We start from the raw sequence: 23,518 nt of genomic DNA, 5'->3' as shown, positions 1-23,518 counted from the left end.
TAGAGATTTCACGTATGATCCCTGGAAAATAAATGCAATTTATTTTTTATGATTTTTGAAGAACTTGGTAAAAATTGGGAGACATCTTTTTATTTTCTTTTTCCTATCCACTTGTGAAACTATTCTACAAATCATTCGTTTTTCTTTGGACACTCTTTTTGATATCCAGGCTAAATATTTTAAAACATCAGGCAAGAAATAGAAAATGGCTATGATTTCGTATCTTTTCTTAGAACTATTTAAAATTATCTACATATTGCATTTAACTTCTTTCTTTATAATGTCATGAATTTAAATCTCATGGGTTTAATAATGTGGAATAATGTTTAATAATGACTCATCTAATGTGTACTTTTGTTATAAGTAACCAAGAAGAAAATATATTCTTGTAGTTCAGAAATCACCTGTTTGTTTATTGAAATCTGAGTTATGTATATTCATGTATATGTTTAGAAATCTAAATTAAAATAGCAAAAATACTTTCTTATTTCTAATAAATCAAATACTTGTCATAACAGTCACTAGCCATTGATAAATTCATGGTAACTTATTTTTGGGTTTTTAAACATGTAATTTTTCTATCTTAGTATGTGATTAGTTATTTTTATTTCTAATCTTTTGATATAAATATAATTTTGTACTCTGTTTGTCAGATACAAAACATTGAACACTGAAACATTTTAAAATGAGTTTAAGTAAGTGCTATGCTTTTGCTTTGTCTATGCCTGCTGTACACTCATTTTGTGAACCCCTATGAAGCTCATCTGCTGTGAGCCAAACTATGTTTTGGCTACTTCAGCGAAATAGTAACTCCAAACCCAAGGAGTTTTGATGCTCAGTCTGGGCATGTAGGATACAATACAGCAGATAAGGTAGTTCAATAAACGTCTTTATTGCTTTGATCTGTTTTTCTGTCTCTCCACAAGAACTCAAAAAGGAGCTGTTTTAAGAATAATACAAAAATATAGGAATTCCTGAGCCAAGGTCAAAGGCAAAACGAGTTGAGAACTGACCCAGTCAATATTCAACAAGTAACTGCTTATTTCTGTTCAGGAAGTTTCGCTTGAATAGAAGTAACACCACGGTGTTTGCTGTCCCCTCTCGTGGAGAGAGCTGAGAAAAAGTTTATGTCACCAGAACTTCTATCATTCTGCCGCTGGAAATGTTTTGCTTCCTGTGGTTATCATCAAAACCTTATTTGTTTTGGATGAGGAAGATTTGATAAGTCAACATATTAAATCCATTTCAGCAAATGATTCAGCAAGCAATATCTGCACAGATGTCCCTTTGTCTTTCTTTCTTTCTGTTTTACTTATTGATTTTAAATTTGTGGTCACAGCTACCTAAAATTAAACAAAAGGGAAGTTTCTTTTTGTCAGTCACAAGGGGGCATGATAGGGTCGAAAATGCGAAGGGAAAACACACAATCAAACTTTGTAACTCTGTTTTTAACTTAATGTTATGGCAGTGGTGCATAAGCATGGTGTGTCAGGTAAAGGCTGTCATCTACAATTGTGATTTTTTTAAAACAAAAATCATCAACGAATTACAGAATCCCAATAGACTCTACCACTCAGTGAATAATTTAAATCTCTGTGGTCTGTGTTTGTTGCTATTTTCACATCAACATATACTAATGACAAAAATCAATCTGATGTTAAAATCTGAATCTCTAAATACAGAATTTAATGATTAATCTCTCATGGTTCTCATGACTTTCATCTTTTCTCTCCTTACCATAGATGTACCTGTTGGAATAAGGGTTAAAAATGAGAAAGAGAAAACCAGAGGGACCCTCTTGACTGCTCACATTTTATTTATCTTCTATTAAGCCTGTGGCATAGCATTTACACCATTTACATCTCTGAGTAAATTATTTAAGACTCTGTACAACGGGTTTTCTTTTAGAGATTAAAATTCAGATCAAAATCCTGTTGCTTTCCAATTTTCATAATTCAACTGGTGATGTGCTATTAATTTATTTGAGTATGACCATCATTTAAACTTTCATCCATTAAAAGCAATATTTAAATCTAAATTCTGCTAAAACTATAAGTTTCCTAGAAAAAATAAATATTAATGGAGATATTCAGCACATCTTATGTGGAAAACTTGCCAGCGAGAAAATTTGAGTCCATGAGAGGGCAGCATTGTCCACAAAAGTGCTGTGAGCTCACTAGTTCTGCTGGCTAAGGAGAGCAGAATGTGTGTGTGTGTGTGTGTGTGTGTGTGTGTGTGTGAGAGAGAGAGAGAGAGAGAGAGAGAGAGAGAGAGAGAGAGAGAAGAGAGAGAGAGGAGGGGGAGAGAAAGAGAGGGTCTATTAATCACATGGAATCAAAGTATTCTCTGTGTTCGAACAAAGCAGTGATCCTCAAGCAAGCCATGTATACACGTAGAGCACAGAAGCATTAAATATCAGTCATGAAAAATAGAAAATACCTGGTCCGGAGAAAGCACTTAATATATCCTGTTTGTATCTTTTATATAACTTGTATTAGCCAAGGAATATGAATCAACAACATTCATTTAATGTGAAAATGCAAACACAGCAAAGTGCAAAAAGTCGAGTGATTTGAGAAAGTAGTGGTTAGTGAAATAATCTGCCGATAGAGGAAGAAAACCGCTGAGGAAACGGATTCATCAGGAAGCACAGCTGAGGAAGAGTGCGGACAGCTCTGAGGGAGGCCCCGGTGCTGATGAAATCTGCTGGCATAAATAAAGCCATCTGCTCCAAGGAGCGGTGGGACCCAATGTCCTGCGTAGCTGAGTCTACAGGCCTTCCACCCAGGTCTGGCTTGTTTCATCTGACCTCTTTGATATAGAGTATCCTTTGCATAGGAAAAAAAATAAGGAGAAGCAGAAGAGAGAAGAATGGGGAGATTATGGCCGAATGGCAGTCTCGAGAAGAAGTTTAAAGCTGTGTGACGTGGTGTGGTCGTTATCATGGTTTACTCTGTTTATGTTTGGATTGTGGTGGTTGTTATTTGTCTTGGTAATTGTCTTTTCCCCTCGTGATTGACATCAGCTAGAAACAATAGTGACTAGTCCTGTCTTGCTCCTTGTCTGTCTATTTGTTCTGCTGACCCGCTGAAGGAGACACAAAAGTCATTTCAGAATCTGGCGATCAGATTTGGAGTTATCAGACACTGAGGGGAAGTTTAAGATTCAGCACTGTGATGAAGAGCATCATATGTAAAGTGAGAGTTCCTGGTCTATTGGAAACATGCAGGGTCAATAACCCGAGGGTAGTGAGCATATTTGGGAGTAAGACTAGACAATCAGGCTGAGGAAAAGGAGTGGGTGGCTGGTTTTGATGCCTAGCACTCCTTAGACGCTCCAAATAGAAGAGTTGGGTGCATAGAGGCTGGCAAAGTATAAGGGTAGGAAACGTAGAATGAAGAAAAAATATATTTTTCTCTGTATTTATCAAATTTATGCATGATGAATTTAAGCTTTTGTAATTAAAGAAAAGGGGGGAAACACGATGAAACAAAACAGGTTAACTTATTTTTGAAAGAAGTGGGGACACAGAAGGATAAAGATGATTCATCAGCTCTTTAACACCTCCTAGTGTCAAGCATATGACCGTAGGTATTTGTTGCTTTTATTTCCATGAGAAATAGCGTAATACAGTTTGTATCATTAAATCATATCCAAGAATTAAGTAATGTAGAAAATTTAGAAAGGCTCATTTTGTGCGTTTTAAGCTGTTCACAGGTTGTGGGAAGGGAGTTTCCAAAATAATAATATAGTTAAGGAACTTTTAAGTGAGAGGAATCAAGAATGACCAACATTGACAAGAGTTCAGCAAAATGAGATCTCCTTAAGATTTATTTTATTTTCCTCAAAGAGTTCTACAAAGAATAAATAAGAATTTTAGTCAAACACTAATTTGTTGTGCTTTCAAAAGCAATAATAGTATTCATTTTGAACTGTAAGAAGACCAATCTCTACTTTGCATTAAATTCCCAGAGTCTACTAATGAGTCTGGCACCTGACTCGACAATAAATTACATTAAAGTTATTGATAAACAGTTAGAAGGACATACTTGTGGCTTTGTGAGTTGTTAATAAATTATGGATTTCTATATGGGAAATTAAATTTAAATTAGTACATAATATGCATATAGATGCAAACAAAATTGGTGCTAATGTGGTTCAAGAGGGCCAAAGTCCATCCCAAGTCAAACTTAGCAGTGTTTTCCATGTGGTCCTCACTTTAGAGTCATGTTTTCTGAGAGCTGATAAGAGCATACAACATGTGACAGAGGATTTCCTGTGTGAAGAGCCAGAGAGGGCAAAAGCCCAATGTGTGAGCATATGCATGAAACCTAGGTTTCAGTGAATACCCAAGCTGTGGGATGTCTGCCAAGAGGTGCTGTACATAGGGAGCAGAGCCAGCCAGAGAGAGATGTATGTTGTAGGAAGGAAATCTTGGGGGAAAGAGCACCTAGCCCTTTGAAATTAAAGTAGTAGACATGAGACATGAAGCTACGGGATTTGGTCTTTGCCTAGCTGGGTTCTAGTTTTGCTTTACTCCAGTATTTCCTTGATATGTCCCCACTCCTCTTTTTTGGAATGGTAATATATATCCTGTTCCATGGTATGATGGAAGTATGTAAGTTTCATTTTTATTTTACAAGAGGTTACAACTAAGAGATTGCCTCGAGTTAATGGAAGAGACTTTAGATTTTTTTCAGACAGTGCTAAGACTGCAAAAGACTGAAAACACTTGAAGTTGAATTTATGAAATTCACATTATATTATGGCCATAAGACTAGAGCCAAGGAGTTGAATATAGTGCTTCCAGTTAGAACTGTCCCCCATAGCCTCAAGCATTTGAACATTTGGTCCCTAGTTGGTAACACTGTTTGGGGGAGGTTTAGGAGGAAGATTAAGCGCATGGGACAGGGTGTGATTTAAAAACCTTTCTGCATTCAGTTTGCTCCGGCTGCTTTGTGCTTTTGGTTCCAGATGTGAGCTCTCAGCTTCCTGTTCTTCTGAACATGGCTGCTGTTTGTTGCTAAGACTCTGCTCAGCCATCATGGACTCCCAGCAACCATAAGCTAAAATAAACTCTCTTTTTAATGTTGATTTGGGTCTAGGTGTTTTATCACAGCAATATAAAATTACCTAACACAATTGTTCAGTTTGAAGAACATTGTCATCATACTATCAGCCCTGGTTTCAGCCCCCAGCAGCTTACAAAAATTGGGCACGGTGGTGCATGGTTGAAATCCCCTCAGAAGGTAGGGGCAAGGAGGTTGAAGATAAAGGCTATCCTAAAAGTTTGAGACCAACCTACATAGGCTGTTTTCTTTTCTTTTCTTTTTTTTTTTAGCTGAGATTCGAACCCAGAGCCTTGTGCTTGCCAGGCAAGCGCTCTACCACTGAGCTAAATCCCCAACCCAACATAGGCTGTTTGAGACCCTGTCTTAAAAAAAAAAAAAAAAAGAGTCACAGTAACTACATTTTGTGATAATTTGTGTAAGAAGAATGGCATTTGAGGTAGTAAATCAAAACTGAGACTATAGAAACCGAAGAAGGATTATATAGGTGATAGATATTGTCATAGAAACTTTATGAATTAACTCAGATTGTTTTACCTTAATGAGATAATGGTTACAAAGCATCATGTACGGAGCCAAATGTACAAATGAATTTGGTTCTCATACCAAAGGTCTGTTTAAAAGTATATTTAATTTTTTACACTGGCAAGGCATACTAGGAGAGAGAAAGTTCTTTTCAAAGTAACAATAATCACAGACAAGTGTACTTAATGAGAAAACCAGACATGAACAATGTTGGATCCATCTATCTCTTCTCTGGAAAGCCTACCTTATTTTATGAATGATTAAAGGTATTTTTCAGTAATTTAATAATTTAGGAATGTTGCCATTATTTGTGCTGACTTACATTTGCTTGTGGCATTTATTCAGTGCCTATACTTATGTGAGCATGTAGTTTGGACATTACACACACACTGTGTCAACTGTCATAGTCAAAGTCAATGTTTGAAACATTGGACAGAGTACAAGATCAGTTTGCCCATGTCCCTGCAACTGTAAAAGGTAGACCTGGGGTCTGGCCCACTGTACAATGTACACAAAATGGTCCATAAGCTATTCTCTTTATAGTATCCCTTTTTCATCATTGCTCTACTTGACTATGTATTTCCTGAGCCTTAGAATGTTATTTTATTCACTGTGTTATTTCTAGGGACTTTTAGTATGAATTTATTTTTCCCCTATTAAGTCACCATGTTTCTTTCTTCTTATTATTATCCTTTTGCAATTTAAATGAACTTTTGAATCAGTTTAAGGTGTTGTATACAAAGTGTTCTGAAACTAAAAGGATATTTATAGTGTTGTAGTGCTCTGCATATGCTCATGAGAAAATTATTTTCATGAGTAAATTTTGTCAGACATGCATTCTAAATAGTTTATGTGTGTTAAATGATTGGCTCTGGATAGCAGAACGAGCAAAGTGCTATTGATACCCCTGCTTCACATATGAATTCATACAGAGGGAGAGTGCTACTTTTCCAAGGAAGTTCCAAGTAAGGCACTAACTCATGCTTTTGTCCACAATATTTTGTTCACTGGAATAAAAGCTAACCATTGATGAATCTATCTATTTCCTTTATTCAAGGTATTTGCCAAGAAAATAATTATTTGGAAATGTTGTTATGATTTGTGTTGACTTAGGTTTGTGTAATTTGTTGAGTGCCTACAGGCGCATGAGCATGAACCATTTCCCACCATTTCACCTCTCACATGGAAAGTCAGTATTGTTCAATTTGTTAAGAGACAGATTGGGAGAGCAGTGTTTTCACATTCACACAACTAGTTAAAGTTGGAACTGATATCTAATCCAGTTATATAGAATTATAACATCATCCTTTTGAAAGCAACATAGATCTAATAAAGATACAATAAGAAAGAAGATTAAGAGAGTCCAAAGATGATCATGACAAACCACAACCTTTTACCATTTACCAAAGTTAGTGATCATGGAATTACACTTACCATAACTGACATGTTTCTTTTGACATATCAATAGATATGTGGATGGCTTATATAGCATCTTACCTGTACTATGGTCTAGCTGTACATTTATTATGATTGCTAATTTCTAGTGAGTTTTTTGTAGGAACTTAAAATGATTGTAATACCTTTGGGCACACAGATACCACAGAAAGGATCCAAACAAAGACGGATTGTTTCTGTAGACATGATCAATAGATAAATATAGTGTTTGTGAGAGACAAAATTGAGCCTTAATGGGGATCAATTACTTCTAGAAGACTATTAGGAGTTCCAAGTTTCTCATCACAGAGCATGTTCCACAGGTGCATTTCTTTCACTCAGTGTATAGTCCAAAACTTACTATTTTAGCATTTAACTATAAATGTACTTAAGTATCTTTGATGTGTAAGATCTTGACTTTTCTGTTAATATTTTTAATTCTGCTACGCTAGACATTAACCAAGGTTTTTTACTTTCCTAAACTTTTTTCCCAAATACAAAAGATAATTAAAAAAGAAAAAGTGTCACCCCAAAAAAGGTGGATTTTATGTAATCATACCAAAAGTACTAACTTTCCCACTAACTTTCACCTCCTAGTGCCAACATCACTGCCTTCTCAGTCTTTAGGCAAAACTTCTAAATACTGCAGGGCCAAATCCCATTTCACATTCCATAAAATCATTTGTTGTTAATAAGAAATTGCATTCATAAGGAAACACCCTACATTCATGGTGACTCACACTGTAACATGATAGATTAATACTATTTCTAACTCTAAAATATAGAAAAATTCATATAATTTTTTTGTTCTGTGAGTACATTAGTATAGAAGGGACACCACCACTTTTTCACATGAAATTAACATTTTCTAGTAATCTGTTTTCTTTCTGTCTTGCTTCCATCTCAAACATGTGTTCTCTATATAGTTTAGTGAGAATATAGTGAGTATATTATCTTCCCTGTTAATCAACAGCTTTTTCTAATTTGAGGGAAAACATTAGAAAAGAAACTAAAATATTGGTAGCATGACTCCCAAATAAAAAGATGATGCCAACTGGCAAAAGTATGTCTGTTCAAATTTTCATAATACTATTAACATTTCTGAATAACTAAAGGCGGGTGATATGTTTGATCATATGTCTAAGAATATACAAATGTTAGATAGACCTTTTTCTTTTACATTGTCTATTTTAAGAAGGCATCAGCAATTTCAGAGTCCCAATGGAATGTGTATAAGTGTAAATACCAGCATAAAGGAAACACATGATCGTGTTAGAAAAGGAGTAACCAAGAGCTGGTGTTTCTTCTTTTATTTCTTCTCTAGACCCCTCTGTGCGACTAGCATTATTCAAAAAAAACAATCATGAAGTTTCTGTTACAAAGCCATCGAAGAAGACATGGCTCAGGAGAGATAATTACTTTGAAGGTAAGGTTTAATGAAAGACACAGAAAGATTAAAAAGGCCTGTAAGGATAGAAAAAAGTTATTAAAATGATTTGGGTCCTCATGAAACCTAAAGTGCATATATGAAATATACATATATGTGTGTGTGTGTGTTTGTGTATGTGTGTAAAATAGCCTTGAAGAATTAAATATAATTATTAAAAACCCTATTTACATTGTTGATATATTAATATATCTTTTCATTTGTATTAGTATTTATCTAGATTGTAAATGCCTTCCATCTTTTGTATAAATAACCATGTAATATTACATCATCAATTTTAATATGGATATAAAATTTTAACAGGTGGAAAATATATTAGTTTCAATTAGTGAGATTGATCACATGATATAATATACTTATATGTTCAAATTTCATTAAACAGTTCAAGCTACACTTTGTTATTTAAAATATTTTCAATAGTGAAAATTTTCTCAGTTACTTTCAGAATTGAATGTTTTCTAGTTGACAGATTACATTTCTGATTTCATTATACCAAAGAATTATAGACTTGTATTATTAAACAGAACCACAATGTGTCTTACCAGTTTCATACCTATTTGTAATACTAACATTTTTATAATTTATTCTACCTGAACTTCCCAATAATCATTTATAACAGAGGGGGAAAAGGCATATTTTTGAATGGAAAGTAACTATTGTCTTCTGTATGTTTTATGTAATAAATCTCAAAATGCTTACATCACTAATATCCTGATTAAGAATGAGTTCATGTAGTTTGCATTTCATTATGATTTAGAAGTATTGGGAAATAGAGACACATATTATAATGTGTATTGTCAAAGGACATAATATCTGGAGTTTTCTCAAAAGTCTATAACTACAAACACATACTTAAAAAGATATTTAAAGCAGGTATGACAGTTCATTGAGTTTATTGCATGAATAGATCATGTCATGTATATATGTTTATTGTATGTGTTACATATTATTATCTTAATATTTTCAATTTTTCATGATAAGACAATTTCAAAATTGTGTCCATTAAGGATATCAACTCAGTATTGGGCCTGGATAGAGGTCTCAATGGCAATGGCTACTCTTTAATAGGACCTGGTTTCAAGTCCAAGCATCTACTTGGAGACTTACAAGTATTAGTAACTCCAGTCCTAGGATATTCAAACCCTCTTCTAGCCTCCTCAGGTACCAGGCACACATGAGGTACACAGACCATGTACAATCAAAAATATCCATACACAAAAAATTATAAATAATTCCTCAATATTTTAGGGAATATTTTAATATAATTAAATTATATTTCCAAAAATAAAATAAACATGGACTTTCAAACAGCATTCTCTTCCTTGTTATAATGTTAACTAGTAGTTCACTATTTTTATAAGTAATAATAGCAATTGTGATATAATTAGTATCAATTCCAAAGATAACCTTCCCCTCTTAAATTGAGTTGTCCTTTCTGTAGAAGGGAAATACCTAGAAGAAAGAGTTATTTAATTTAGATGACTTGGACATTCAGAAAGAAGAGCTCTATCCTAAAATTTTCTAGTATTTTCTCACTTCCTTACCATGAGATTACATGTGAAAAGCATGTTTTTATAACTATGCTAATATAATATATTATATTTGTAATATACAGGCTAAGAAAAGTTCACAGTAGAGACAGAAAATGTTCTGTAGAGCACGGTGTTTGTGCATAAGTTGTATCAGCAAAATTGTTTTTGGTTTTCTTTCTCCCAGTGAAATGTGTTTGTTTTGGTGTTTTATGTTTTGTATTGCAATCCTCCTAAATATTTGGAACTCCCTTTATTATATTGAATGAGTATTATGTAGATAGATAGATAGAGAGAGAGAGAGAGAGAGAGAGAGAGAGAGAGAGAGAGAGAGAGAGATTTCCTAATTAGTAGGTAATAGTTTCTGTGGTTGTTTTAAGGGGTTTGATTTTAAGGAATGAACTTCACAATAATAGTTCTGCATGAAAAAAAAATTCCAATGAAAATATTAACATGTCTCTTTTTTAAAGAAGTGTTAAAGATGAAAGACTTGTTTTCCTGGTTGAACCCCATGTTGTCTTAGGTGCTGCTCTAAACTCAACCTACACCTAAGCATATGTTCAGTTACGAAGAGAAAAGTTTAATATCGCAGGCAGAACAACTGAAGCTGCCCAGTTGTAGGTGCATTTTGAAAGATACAATTTGCATGTTATCCAGTATACTTTTAAGACAACAATTCATTTAATCTTACTGTTAATATAACCATCATTACCTTTTATTTTTCCAAGGTTAGAACTTACTTTCCCTTAAGAAAAACATGAAACAAAATTAATAGAGGGAATTTGAACCCCTACTCAATGAGGGAAATCAAAATTAAATTTGCTATACGTTTGGATTAAATAACTCCATGTGGGATAGTATCTCAGAACTAAGATATGCCAGCATTGTTTTATAAATTCTTTTATTTTCCTCAAATTAGATCATAGTATTATTTGAGTATTGATTGTATAATTCTAATTTATTTTACAGTAACATTGTATGAGTTATAGAAAAACATTCTTTTTCAATTTTGCAGTCATGACCATGTGAAATGTCATGAGTCTTACAAATTATATTAAATGCTTTGATAATTACTATTACAGCCTTTTGTCAATAGACAAATGAAGATGTCCACATGAAAAATAAGGTTACACCTGAGGAATATTTGGTATGGAATTAATTATATTAAATAGCACAATGTAAAAACCTTAACATTAATCAGTTCATTTTCATAAATTACCTATTTATATAGTCTGCCATGTTTGTGAAATATAGAAGTTTTTTTAACATAAACCTAATCAAGGCTAGGTTTTGACCTCATCTGTATGCAGGGTAACCAAAATTATGCCATGTGTCATGTATTTCCTATAAGACTGAGGGCCTAACGATTATAGAAATCTACTATGGGTTTGCTTGCTTGATTGATTATTAGGTAACTATTTTTCACCTCTCTTATCACATATAATTCTCACTTGGGTTTAAATATCTAATCATGCCTTGAAAATCAAAACTCTGTATTCCCTTGAAAGTCTCTGAAAAAAAAAATTTTATAATTTAATTTAATTTTACATATCAGCCATGGGTTCCCCTGTCCTCCTCCTCCCACCCCTGCTCCCACCTTACCCCCAGCCCACTGCCCATTCCCATCTCCTCAACCTGGTAGATTCATTTCAGACAGGTCCAGTCCTCTCCTCACAGGCTGAGCAAAGTGTCCCTGCATAAGTCCCAGTTTCCAAACAGCCAGCTCATGCACTAAGGACAGGTCCAGGTCCCACTGCCTGGGTGCCTCCCAAACAGTTCAAGCTAATCAACTGTCTCACTTATCCAGAGGGCCTGATCCAGTTGGGGGCTCCTCAGCTTTTGGTTCATAGTTCATGTATTTCTATTAGGTTGATTTGTCCTGTGATTTTTCCAATCTTGGTCTCAACAATTCTCGCTCATACAATCCCTCCTCTTTCTCACCAAATGGACTCCTGGTGCTCCACTTGGGGCATGGCTGAGGATCTTTGCATCCAATGCCCTCTGTCATTGGATGAGATTTCTAGCACGACAGTTAGGGTGTTTGGCCATCTGATCACCAGACTAGGTCAGATCAGGCTTTCTCTCGACCATTGCCAGTAATCTACAGTGGAGGTATCTTTGTGGATTTCTGGGGACTTCTCTAGCACTCTGCCTATTCCTGTTCTCATGTGGTCTTCATTTATCGTGCTCTGTTATTCCTTGTTCTCCCTTTCTGTTCTTGATCCAGCTGGGGTCTCCTGCTCCCCTAAGCTCTCCTTCCCTCATACCTTGCCCGTCATTACTCCCACTGTTGTCCAGGTTGTTAATGTAGATCTCATCCATTTCTCTGTCATTGGGCGATTTGTGTGTCTTTCTTAGGGTCCTGTTTTCTAGGTAGCCTCCCTGGAGTTGTGAGTAGCAGTCTAGTCATCTTTGTTTTACATCTAGTATCCTTTTATGAGTGAGTACATACCATGTCTTTCTGAGTCTGGTTTACCTCACTCAGGATGATTTTTTCTAGATCCATCCATTTGCCTGCAAACCTCATGAGGTCATTGTTTTTCTCTGCTGAGTAGTACTCCATTGTGTATATGTACCATATTTTCTTTATCCATTCTTCAGTTGGAGGGCATCTAGGTTGTTTCCAGGTTCTGGCTATTACAAACAATGCTGATATAAACATAGCTGAGCAAATGCCCTTGTGGTATGATTGAGCATTCCCTGGGTATATGCCCAAGAGTGGTATAGCTGGGTCTTGGGGGATATTGATTCCGAGTTTTCTAAGAAAGCGCCATGTTGATTTCCAAAGTGGCTGTACAAGCTTGCATTCACACCAGAAAGTGATGTTAAGAATCCTGAAATCACTCTTCAATATTTGTCACTGACCTAAGGGGAAACAGAATTGCAGTGTTGTAAGTGTGTATGCCACAATTTGTCTTTCACAGCTTAAATCTTAAAAAAATAAATAAATAAACCTGTTTCAACTGTAGGTTTTAATTACTTAAAGCTACAAATAAACAGCAAATTAAAACAAGTTTATTTAATTATTTATAGTATGCCACTCATTAAACTGTTTTATAAAAGAGATGTTCAGGGTCAGCCAGTAGAAAATGGTATATGGATGTCACTATCCTGGATAGTTCCTATTGTAAGTTATTTTATTCCTTTTAATATTATATTCATTGATAAATCATGATTATATAAAATTATGAGGGACAATGTGGTATTTTGTATAATAATATCACATGGCATAATTTAATTTAGCTAAGTAACATGCATATTACTTCAACTAACTATAATTTTTATGATGAAAAATTTACATTGTACCATTAGCTATTCTGAAGTAGACAAGGCATCGTTATCTTCCATGGCATCTTTGATGTATGGTGGAACTCAACACCTATTTTTCTTGTCCAGATATTGATCAGGAGCTCCTCATTCCCTCTGCTCTCCCTACCTGGAGTTCTGGTAACTGTGACCCTACTCTCTATGTTCATAAGTTCAACATTTCTAGATTCCACATATATGATATATGATGTGACATTTGTCTTTTTTATACTGCATTATGCTACTTACACTAATTTCCTTCAAATTAATTCATGTTGTCACAATAATGGGATTCCCTTCACCATCCTGAAAACTGATGTATATGTATACTATATTTTCTTTACCCATTCATGTTTTAATAAACACTGCCTTTATTTACACATTTTGATGACTACAAATAATGAAATAAACACAGAATTGCAGATATCTCTAATATACTGTTTTCATTCCCTTTGAATAGTTTTCCAGTGGTGAGATTACTAGATCAAATGGTACTTCTATACTGAGTTCGCTGAGGAATTTCCATAGTGTTTTTAAATAATAGCTTGTACTAATTTATATTGCTATAACCATGTGTATCTGTTCCATTTTCTCCACATGATGGCTTTTTGTCTTCTGTGTTTGTTATAATATCTATCTAACTAAAATACATAATATTTCATTATGGTTTTCATTGTCCTTATGTTAGTGATTCTGAACATTTTCTCATATACATGTTGGTCATTTGTATGTACTTTTTTTAGACAGATGGATGGATATATAGATAGATGATATAGATAGATAGATAGATAGATAGATAGATAGATAGATAGATAGATAGGTAGATTATAAACCATTGTCTTTGAGTTCCCTCCGGATTTTTTGTAGTGGTCGTTTCAATTTATAGAAGAAATTATTCATTCCACATTGTATATTCTTGAGACTTATATGCAAAAACGAGACTAACCATGAATGTGGGTTTGTTTCTGAGTTTTCTGTCCCACTCTGTTGGCTCATGTGTCTGTCTCCATGTCAGCATTATGCTGTTTGCTGACAGTCATTTTCTAATAAGTTTTGAAATCAGAGAATTTGGTGCCTTAAGTTTTGCTTTATAAGCTCATGATAGTTTTAGCTCTTTTGTGGTTCCATGCAAATTTAATAATTTTATTCCATTTATGTGAATAATAACCTTGGAATTTTGATACAGTTACATTGAATCTGTTGGAAAGTCTTGTATGAAGATGTAAGCAAAAAGTAACTTACAGCCCTTTAGCCTGGGTTGGCTTTTCATTTTCTAATTTTTTCTTCAGTTGGCAGTTTGTTTCTTGTGTGTTTGGTGTTATTCAATATCGAGTTCTTTTTTAATTCTTTAATTAAATTTGTATACACAAATTTTATTGTTGTTGCCTTTGCAATTAAGTTGTTTGTTTAATTTCATTTTTGAGTTTTACAAATACATACATTTTATAAATATATAGAAAAACTACTCACTTTTTGTATTTTGTTGCTCTACTAAATTCACTGATAATATACACCAGGATTTTTGTGGTAGTAGACTAGGTAAGACTATCATGTCAACAAATAGAGACAGTTTTACTTTCTCACATATTAGAATGCCTTTTATATCTTTGCTTTGCCTAATTCCTCCAGACAAAACTACCAGTACTCTGTAGTTGGCTTAGCCATATTTTTATTCTGTTATCTTAGGGAAAAAACTTTCAAATTTTCACTATTAAGAATAAATTTACTTGATTTTTTAAATGTGGCGTAGTATATTTATTGAGTTCCGTGTGTCACATTAATTGTGCATCATAGAAATAAATACCATTTGATCATAACTGTTTGAATCCCAACTTTCCTAGCTATTATCTGTGTGGTCTTCAAGAGGCTAGCTTCTGCTAATTTACGACTTTGTGTTCATTTGTATCATACATTTAGTTTTATGTCTAATTATGTTTTAGTTTTTAAGGCTTATTTTTTAAATTGTGTGTGTGTGTGTGTGTGTGTGTGTGTGTGTGTGTGTGTGTGTGTGTTTGCGTGCACGCACGCACAAATGCCCACAGAGTTAAGCATAAAGTGTTGCATTCTGGAGGTGGAGTGGAGGGGAGCTAAACTTCAGTCCTTTGTAAGATATGCTTAATCATATTATGAGTCATTAATTTGTATTCATAAAACTGGTTAATAATTATACAGACTTTAGTGAGTGGTGACAATACAACCTAAGATCCTATCATAAAGTTTATAAATACACATCATACTTACATAGTAAGTGGTTAAAAACTGAAATTATTGGCAACATTAATCAACTCTAAATTAATAGCTTTTTATTGCTTAAAATTTGCCTTTATTATTAAGGACCATGGGCTTAATCTCTTTCAGAGACTCTGATGCATGTATGATAACTTTGTTAGAAGTGAGGAATCCATGATTTTGAAGATTTAATCAGTAACTTGTGCAAAGTCACCTAAAGAGTAAGAGCCTGAAAAGGGAGCTGATTTCTTCATAAAACCAAAGCTAGGAAAGTCAAAACACAATGCACATTTTGAAGAACAAGATTTCAGGGTAACTCTGAAATGTGCACACTTTAGAGTTAAAATACTAGGGAAAAATAAACACTAATATAGTAGGTAATGCAAAACTCTAGGAGACTGATAGTGAATTTCATTTTTATTTGTTTGTTTGTTTGTTTGTTTGTTTGTTTTTCAAGACAGGGTTTCTCTGTATAGCTTTGGAGCCTGTCCTGGAACTCACTCTGTAGCCCAGGCTGGCCTCAAACTCACAGAGATCTGCCTGCCTCTACCTCCCGAGTGCTGAGATTAAAGGCATAAGCTACCACCACCCGACTGAATTTCATTTTTAATTCCTGTATCCTTGTTGGCATCAATATAAACAAAGGTTTTTTGTTTTTTGTTTTTTGTTTTTTTGTTTTTTTGCTGTCATTGCAATAAATATTTGATGTTATGCTGAGGTTAGCTACTAATATTGACATTATGATAATATTACATTATTGAGAGCCAAATCTACTTGACTGTGGTTTCATGATAATGAATGGCAATATTTTACTTCACATCTCTTCATTTTCAGATATTTAGGAACCTTTGCACACAGCCGCAAAATGAACAATGTAGTCTTGCTTCATGTATGCTCATCTTTATTTACACATAAATGGAATTCCTTCCCTACCCTCATCTACTGAACTTCCAAATTTTCAGATTTACTACTTCTAAAGCTAAAGCAAATTTAGAATTCTGGGATTAGCCAGGGGGAAAAAAGTCAAGCTGGATAAAATTGGGTCTAGCCTGACAACTTTCTTGGGAAGACAGTTTTAAGTCTTATTTCTTCATTCCCTGGAACAATTTTACTTGATTTTTAAAGTCAAGTTTTCTTATATCCCAGTATGGCACTGTCATCACAAATGTGAATCCTGTTTGTCCTCTTGTAAAATAGAAGAATTACAGATACCATATGTTCCTATATGTCATAAATGCTTAAATATTTTGTATTAAATTTTCAAGTAATGAAGACATTTGAAAAACCTTAATGTCTATAATTTTTACTTCAGAGCATTCTAATCAAACCATCTTCCTTTGTGGTATTTTTTGCTTTATGATTACAAGCATTTTCCTCTGCTTTCTCCGTCTTAATGACAGGCTAGAGCACAAAATCATATTATGCAGATTGTTTTAGACTAGTTCTTGTGTTTCCATAGCTGTATATAGAATACTTGCTAATCGTGTGTGGTGTTTATATATTAAGAGTTAACAGAGATTTGCCAACATTTAGATTGACCATCATTTAACCACAGGGAATGTAGAAGCAAAGAAATCCCGAGAGCATCCTGCAAAGAGATGCTGGTAGTCTTGTTTTGTGGAGTAAAATACAGTATTAATCAGACTAGACATGGATACAAAGATTTAGCAAATGTGGTTTGTTTTTCAGTAGCTGGGTTTCCTATAATTACTATAATTTGAATTAGTATATTCTTACCACATTGTGAATATCTTATATCATCTCTGGTATCCCCTGCTGTTATTTGTAGGGCCATAGATCATAAAGTCATGAAGAAACATGTACCATTGACCAAGTTTGACCTGACTTCCTGAGTGTATAAAAGACAAGAATAGTGTTCACATGTAACATGACATGACAATACTAAATGTGTGCCTTTAAAATACTTTATTTTTAAATTTATGATGAGAAAATAAAATAGCTTTTATCGTTAAAAAGTAAATCTTCAGTAAATGGGTTTCTGAGTAAGTAAAAACAAAGAATTCTGACCCTAACTATAGATTAGGTTAAAAGATGCTCACACATGTCTTTGAACATGTGCTTTGTTTTATCATATTGCATAGTTGTCCTTGTGCAATCCAGAAAATCCTTTCACTTAGTTTCCTCTTGTTCTCTCAGAAATCAATCATTTAGGAAGACTTTTATCTACCTTGAGACACAATTCACTGTTTTCAGCATATTCTGAATAATATTTTGTCTATTATGTATTATAATATAATAAATATACAATATTATCTTTGTTCTTTACTACCATTTACAGTTTGTGTAATGTTTTGTACCAAGAGTTTTATCTTTATAACTACTAGAATTTTCATGATAAACTTTTATGTTCCATGAAATGAAAAATCTTCAATATTTTTAAAAAAGGTTATATAAGCCAAAATCTGCTTGTATTTGCATAGGATTAAAAATGAAGTAGCATTAGAATTTTGGATTACAAACCATTTTTTTTTTTTTACCTAACTGTTAGGGAAGAAAGGATCTGAAGAAGGAATTATCATCTAATATAAAATTTACATTGAGTTGCAGACACTTGGATGTGGAGCTATATTTTAACTTTTTGTTTATTTTAATTATGAATAAGCAAAGTCTTTGAACTCAAGAACACCAAGCTTTGTTGAAACCCTTGTCACTTTGGTAACACTAAGTGGAAACATAGACATGCATGCTTAATATCAAGCTACAGGGTGCTTATGAGCGTATTGGCATAAACCAAGTGTCTTATCAGGACTTGATTTTCCATAATTCTATATACTGAAAGTCCAAGATCTAGGTTCTATTAAATTCAGTTCCTGGCAATGGTTGTCTCTCTGTTTTCAAAACAGTTGCCTTTTTGGAAAAGAAGAAAGGAAAGGGGCAGAGAGAGAGGAAGAAGGATAAAGAAAAGAGAAAGAGAGAGGCATGGGATGGGATGGGGGGAGGGGAGGGGAGAGGAGGAGAGAGGAGAATAAATGAGACCAATGAAGGGCCCTGCTTATTTGACTGGGGTTGTTTCAATTGTGACCCATAGGCTCAGGTATCCAAACACTTGCTTTCCAGTTGGTAGCGCTCTTTGGGGAGGTCGGAGAACCTTTGGAAGGTAGATTCCTGCTGGAGCATTTCACTGAGAGTAGGCTTTGAGGACTTATAGTCTCACACCACTTAATGTTTGATGATGTGAGCTCTTAGCATCCTGATCCTGCCAACATGCCTGCAGCTTGTTCCTGTACATCCTACCATGATGGACTCTTATTGCTTTAGAACCATAGGCAAATAAACTCTTAAGTGCTTTGAATGGTGGTGTTTGATCACAGCAACAGAATACTAATGTAATGATCTAATCCAACATAAATTACATCCACAGAGAGCTCACTCTAAACACCCTTATATTGATAATTAAGGCTTCAGTGGAGAGAGTTTTATGTGTACAGAAATTAAGCTCATGACATCATGTCATTATTGACCAGACAAGAGAGAATTCTTAGAGATTTTTATCTGTACATGTGAAGCCATCCTACTATTAACATCAGGAATTTCCAGGTGGGTCATTTAAATTGAAGCTCTCTATTAATAATCCACACTTTCCACACTTTTTTTTTTGTTTGGGGTGTGTGTTTGTGTGTGTGTGTGTGTGTGTGTGTGTGTGTGTCTGTGTGTGTGTCTGTGTGTGTGTGTGTCTGTATGTTTTACTGACAATTTTCAAATGCCAAAACTTACAGCATGGTTGCAGAGTAAAAATAAATTAATAATCAACTACCATGCTAATGAAAAAAACTTTAAAAAATATCATGAATATTTTCAAAGACATATAATAAGATTAGGTCCAACAAATGAAAGAGATGCCTCAATCAGAAAGAGGAAAGTCAGACAAAGAAAAATATATCTCTCAAAATAAAAAAGAATTGTGCAGAAAATAAGGTTATAGAAGTTAATATTTAAGACATTTCTCAGAAAGCATCATGAATACAAAGTAAAACAAAATGAAGGAAAATGTATAGAGCAGTACCTTAGTTTAGGATGTTCCAGCTTGATGAATTATCAAAAATCAAGAGGCATTAACAGTGATGAGAAGAAATTGAAGAAACATAATAATCAACAGTGAACTACAGATATATGTGTAACAATCAAATATATGAACTTACAAAAGGCGCACCATTCTAAGGGGGGATTTGGAGAATTGCTGTTCAAAGAAAACAATGTGGAAATCATGTTAAGTCAATATGATAAAATAATAAGAACATATGCAAAATAAAAGTATATGCAACATGCACAATCATTCTGAACAATATAATCCAGACCACAAAAGAAAAATTGTGCATGTTTGCCCTTATATATGAATACTAGGCTAGAAATTTAGGATATGTATGTTTCATTTGGAATAAAAATAGAAGTCAGAAAACTAGTAAAGGTCCATTTGTGCCATATTTCAACAGAAGGGGGATGAAACCCCTCTTTGTACCAGCTTATGTATTAGTTACTTTTGTATTGCTTTGATAAAACACCATGACCAAGGCAACTTTTAAAAGAGTGTTTAATTGGGCTTATGATTCTAGAAGGTTAGACTCCATGATGATGGGGGTGAAGGCATGGTAGCAGAAACAGGTAAGAGCTCACATCTCCAATCAAAGCCAGGAGGCAGATAACACAGTACAAAAAGCCTGAGTCTTTCAAAACCTCCAAGACAACCCCCAGTAACAAAACCCCTCCAATAATGTCAAACTTCCTAATCCTTTCCAAACAGTTCCATCAACTGGGGATGAAGTTTTAAAACATATGAGCCTATGGGGTCTATCTCATTTAAACCATCACCTCCCACTCCCTGACCTCCATAAGTTCCTGGCTGTATCATTATACAAAATGAATTTAGTCCAACTTCAAAAGTCCCCATATAGTATTTCGGTCTCAGCACTGAAAGTGTAAGGTTCAATATGTTTTCTAAAACTCAAAGCAATTTTTTACTGTAACTTCTGTAAAAAATCAAAAAGCAAATTATGTACCTTCAACATAGAATAGCCCAGTATATACATTACCATTCCAAAATGGAGGTCTCTGGGAGTTGTGAGGAGCTGGACTGAAGCAATACATAAACACAGGAGAGCAAACTCCAAATCCTATGGAACATGTCTGATGTGAGAAGGCAGTGACTCCATTCTTCTGGCTCTGATGCCTGTAATATGCATCTCTCTCTTGGGCTGGTTCCACTTTCTGATTGCAACTCTCCTTGGCAGATGTCTCAGGGATCTGACATCTGCAGCATTTTGCAATTTGTAGTGTAATCCAGGCTTCACTTCCACAGCTCCATGCAATGGCCTCTTAAGACATCTTGCTGTCAGAGCCTTTATGCAGGGACCGCCCTGCCACATATTGCCTGTCCTGGATGATTCTCCTTCAATAGAGGAAGATTCCATAACCCCATTATTCATATATCCTTATGACTCTAAAGCCAAACAATATGGATGGCACTGCGCAGTCCAGCTTGGATGGAACCTGGCCCATTGGAGTCACATTTACAGCAGCTTACATTTGTTGTTTTAGGGACAGAAAACTCCTTAGTCCCAAGCTCAGCTGGGGCTGGTCTTGCCCTGAGGACATGCTTCCCTTTATCCTATTGTAGATCTAGATCAGACCTCTCCTTAATTTTCTTATCTCTTCCATAATCAATCTGGCTCCGTCATTAAATCTTCTGGTACTCCCTATCCCTTTAAACTGTACATGTATTTCATATTTCCTCTTTACCTCACTTGCTCTTTTTCATTGTAGACCAGCATATGATTAATATTTACAACACACTAAAGTCAATATTAGAATTGAAATATTGACCTCAGCCAAAGAAATTAGTCCATTTCCTTCCTTCTTTCTTTTTCTTTCTTTCTTTCTTTCTTTCTTTCTTTCTTTCTTTCTTTCTTTCTTTCTTTCTTCTTTTTTTTTTTCCGAGACAGGGTTTCTCTGTGTAGCTTTGCGCCTTTCCTGGATCTCACTCTGTAGACCAGGCTGGCCTCAAACTCACAAAGTTCCACCTGGCTCTGCCTCCTGAGTTCTGGGATTAAAGGCATGCGCCACCACTGCCCAGCAATTTAGCCTCTAATTTAGCTTCTAAGAAATTCTTAGGACAAGGGCATAAAGCAACCAATTTTTTTTTTCTTTTGCCAAAATAGCGTAAGAATGGTCTGTAGACAAGTTACTAAAATTTACTTACAAAACCTTCAGCTGGACCTTTACAGTCTTCATAGTGCTCTTCACTACTGTCTTCCAAGCTTCTATTAGTATGTCCCATTAAGCTCCACTTACAACATTGAAATGCTAATTTAGTTCAAAAATCCCAAAGTCTTCTACATTCATCAAACACACACACATACACACACACACACACACACACACACACACACACACACACAGAGCTTGTCACAGTTATTGCTCACTTCCTGGTACCAACTTCTGTATTAGTTACTTCCCTATTGCTGTGATAAGACAGTATGGCAGTATGGCAAGGGAAACTTAAAGAAGAAAGCATTTAGTTGGGCCTAAGGGTCCAGAGGTTTAGAGACCATGATGGTAGAGTGAAGACACAGCAGTGGGAACAGCTAAGAACTTACATCTCAAACCACTAAAAAGAGGCAGAGTGGAAGATTTAGGTCTAACCAAGGTACACAGGGTGGAGAAGAAAGTAAGAGGAAAGATAATTAACACTAAAGACTTTTGAAAATTACCTGTGAGACCTTCTACTATCCAGTCTCCATAGAATATTTGTGTACACACATATCAAGGAGAATGAATGGAGTTAACCTACAATTGGTGGGAGTCGGGGGAATGAGGATGATCATGCCCTTCCTAGACACCATTGGCTGTCTAATAAAGCTCCCAGTGCTGAGTATGGGTTACCACTTTCAAGTTGTTGATCACTGAGATTCTACAAAGTTCCATCCTCAAGTATTCAATACTGTTGTCATTGCTCTTAATTACCCTCCAGTACTTAATGGTAAGGCACTAAGATACCACACTTTTGAGTCATAGGACATGGAGAAATCAAGGTGGTACTGACTTAGCAGCTTCATCACTGCTACTTGCTTTCATAGTACTAGAGAAGAATTCAACAGCCTTATTCAAATATGAACCATATGAGCAACAGCGACAACCTGCCAAGATATATCCACTGGTGCAATAGTGGTACAGATATTATGGGAGAAACCAACCATTTCCTGCTTGAATTTAAGTCCTAATTAATATGCAAATGAGAATTGTTGCCTGACACTATAAACTGTGCCAGAAAATCATGGCTAATTAGGCTTTCTAGGTGAGCCTAAAACTATTATTCTGTCAAATTGACTCCCATGTTCTTATTTTATATTCATTTGTTAATTCACATTTCAGCAAAGAAGCTTTGTTCTTTGTTTTATTTTTAATTAAAATATAATTATATCACTTGCTCCCTTCCCTTTCCCTCCATCAAACACATCCCAAATTACCTGTTTTTATTTCTACACACACACACACACACACACACACACACACACACAAAACTACCATATGTAACAGAGAAACTTCTTTTGGGGATAGGTAGTAATTAATGCAGAAAACCACAACTGGCCAACATACAGAAAATAGGAGACCCTGGGACATAGAGCTCTATCTAAATGGGATACACAACCCCTGCTCCTAAAGCACTGGGATCATCATGTAAGAGGATGCCAAAAGATAAAAGTTAGCTTTAAAGATGGGCCAAGGAGAAGTAACTGCAGATTTTTAGTCTATACTAAAGAATAATGATCTATCTTAGTCAGATTTTGTGAATGAAATCAAGGTCAATTTGATAAACAGTGAAAATACTAAAATTGTTGACTATGATAGGTTTTTCAGAGTTTAAATTCAGGATCAAGGAAGTGGAAAGTGGGAAAGTGGCACTGACTTCACTTTTTAGATTCCTATACAGCCTTAATTAAATATAATTTCAAACTACACATATA

The 23,518-nt window shown here is 34.9% G+C and overlaps 1 protein-coding gene across 6 annotated transcripts in view; it reads left to right on the top strand.

Annotated features, from left to right (window-relative positions):
• Lrriq1 (leucine rich repeats and IQ motif containing 1) overlaps positions 1-23,518 on the top strand; it is a 191,788-nt gene that overhangs the window by 97,630 nt on the left and 70,640 nt on the right. For all 6 annotated transcript variants that reach the window (XM_036170070.1, XM_036170073.1, XM_036170071.1 and 3 more), the window contains exon 24: positions 8,353-8,454. In XM_036170070.1, coding sequence (XP_036025963.1) covers positions 8,353-8,454 — 102 coding nt within the window. The remainder of the gene's footprint in view (positions 1-8,352; positions 8,455-23,518) is intronic.

Source organism: Onychomys torridus, chromosome 20 (genome assembly GCF_903995425.1).
Source record: "Onychomys torridus chromosome 20, mOncTor1.1, whole genome shotgun sequence".
NCBI lineage: Eukaryota > Metazoa > Chordata > Mammalia > Rodentia > Cricetidae > Onychomys > Onychomys torridus.
This window is presented reverse-complemented; position numbering and strand designations above follow the sequence as displayed.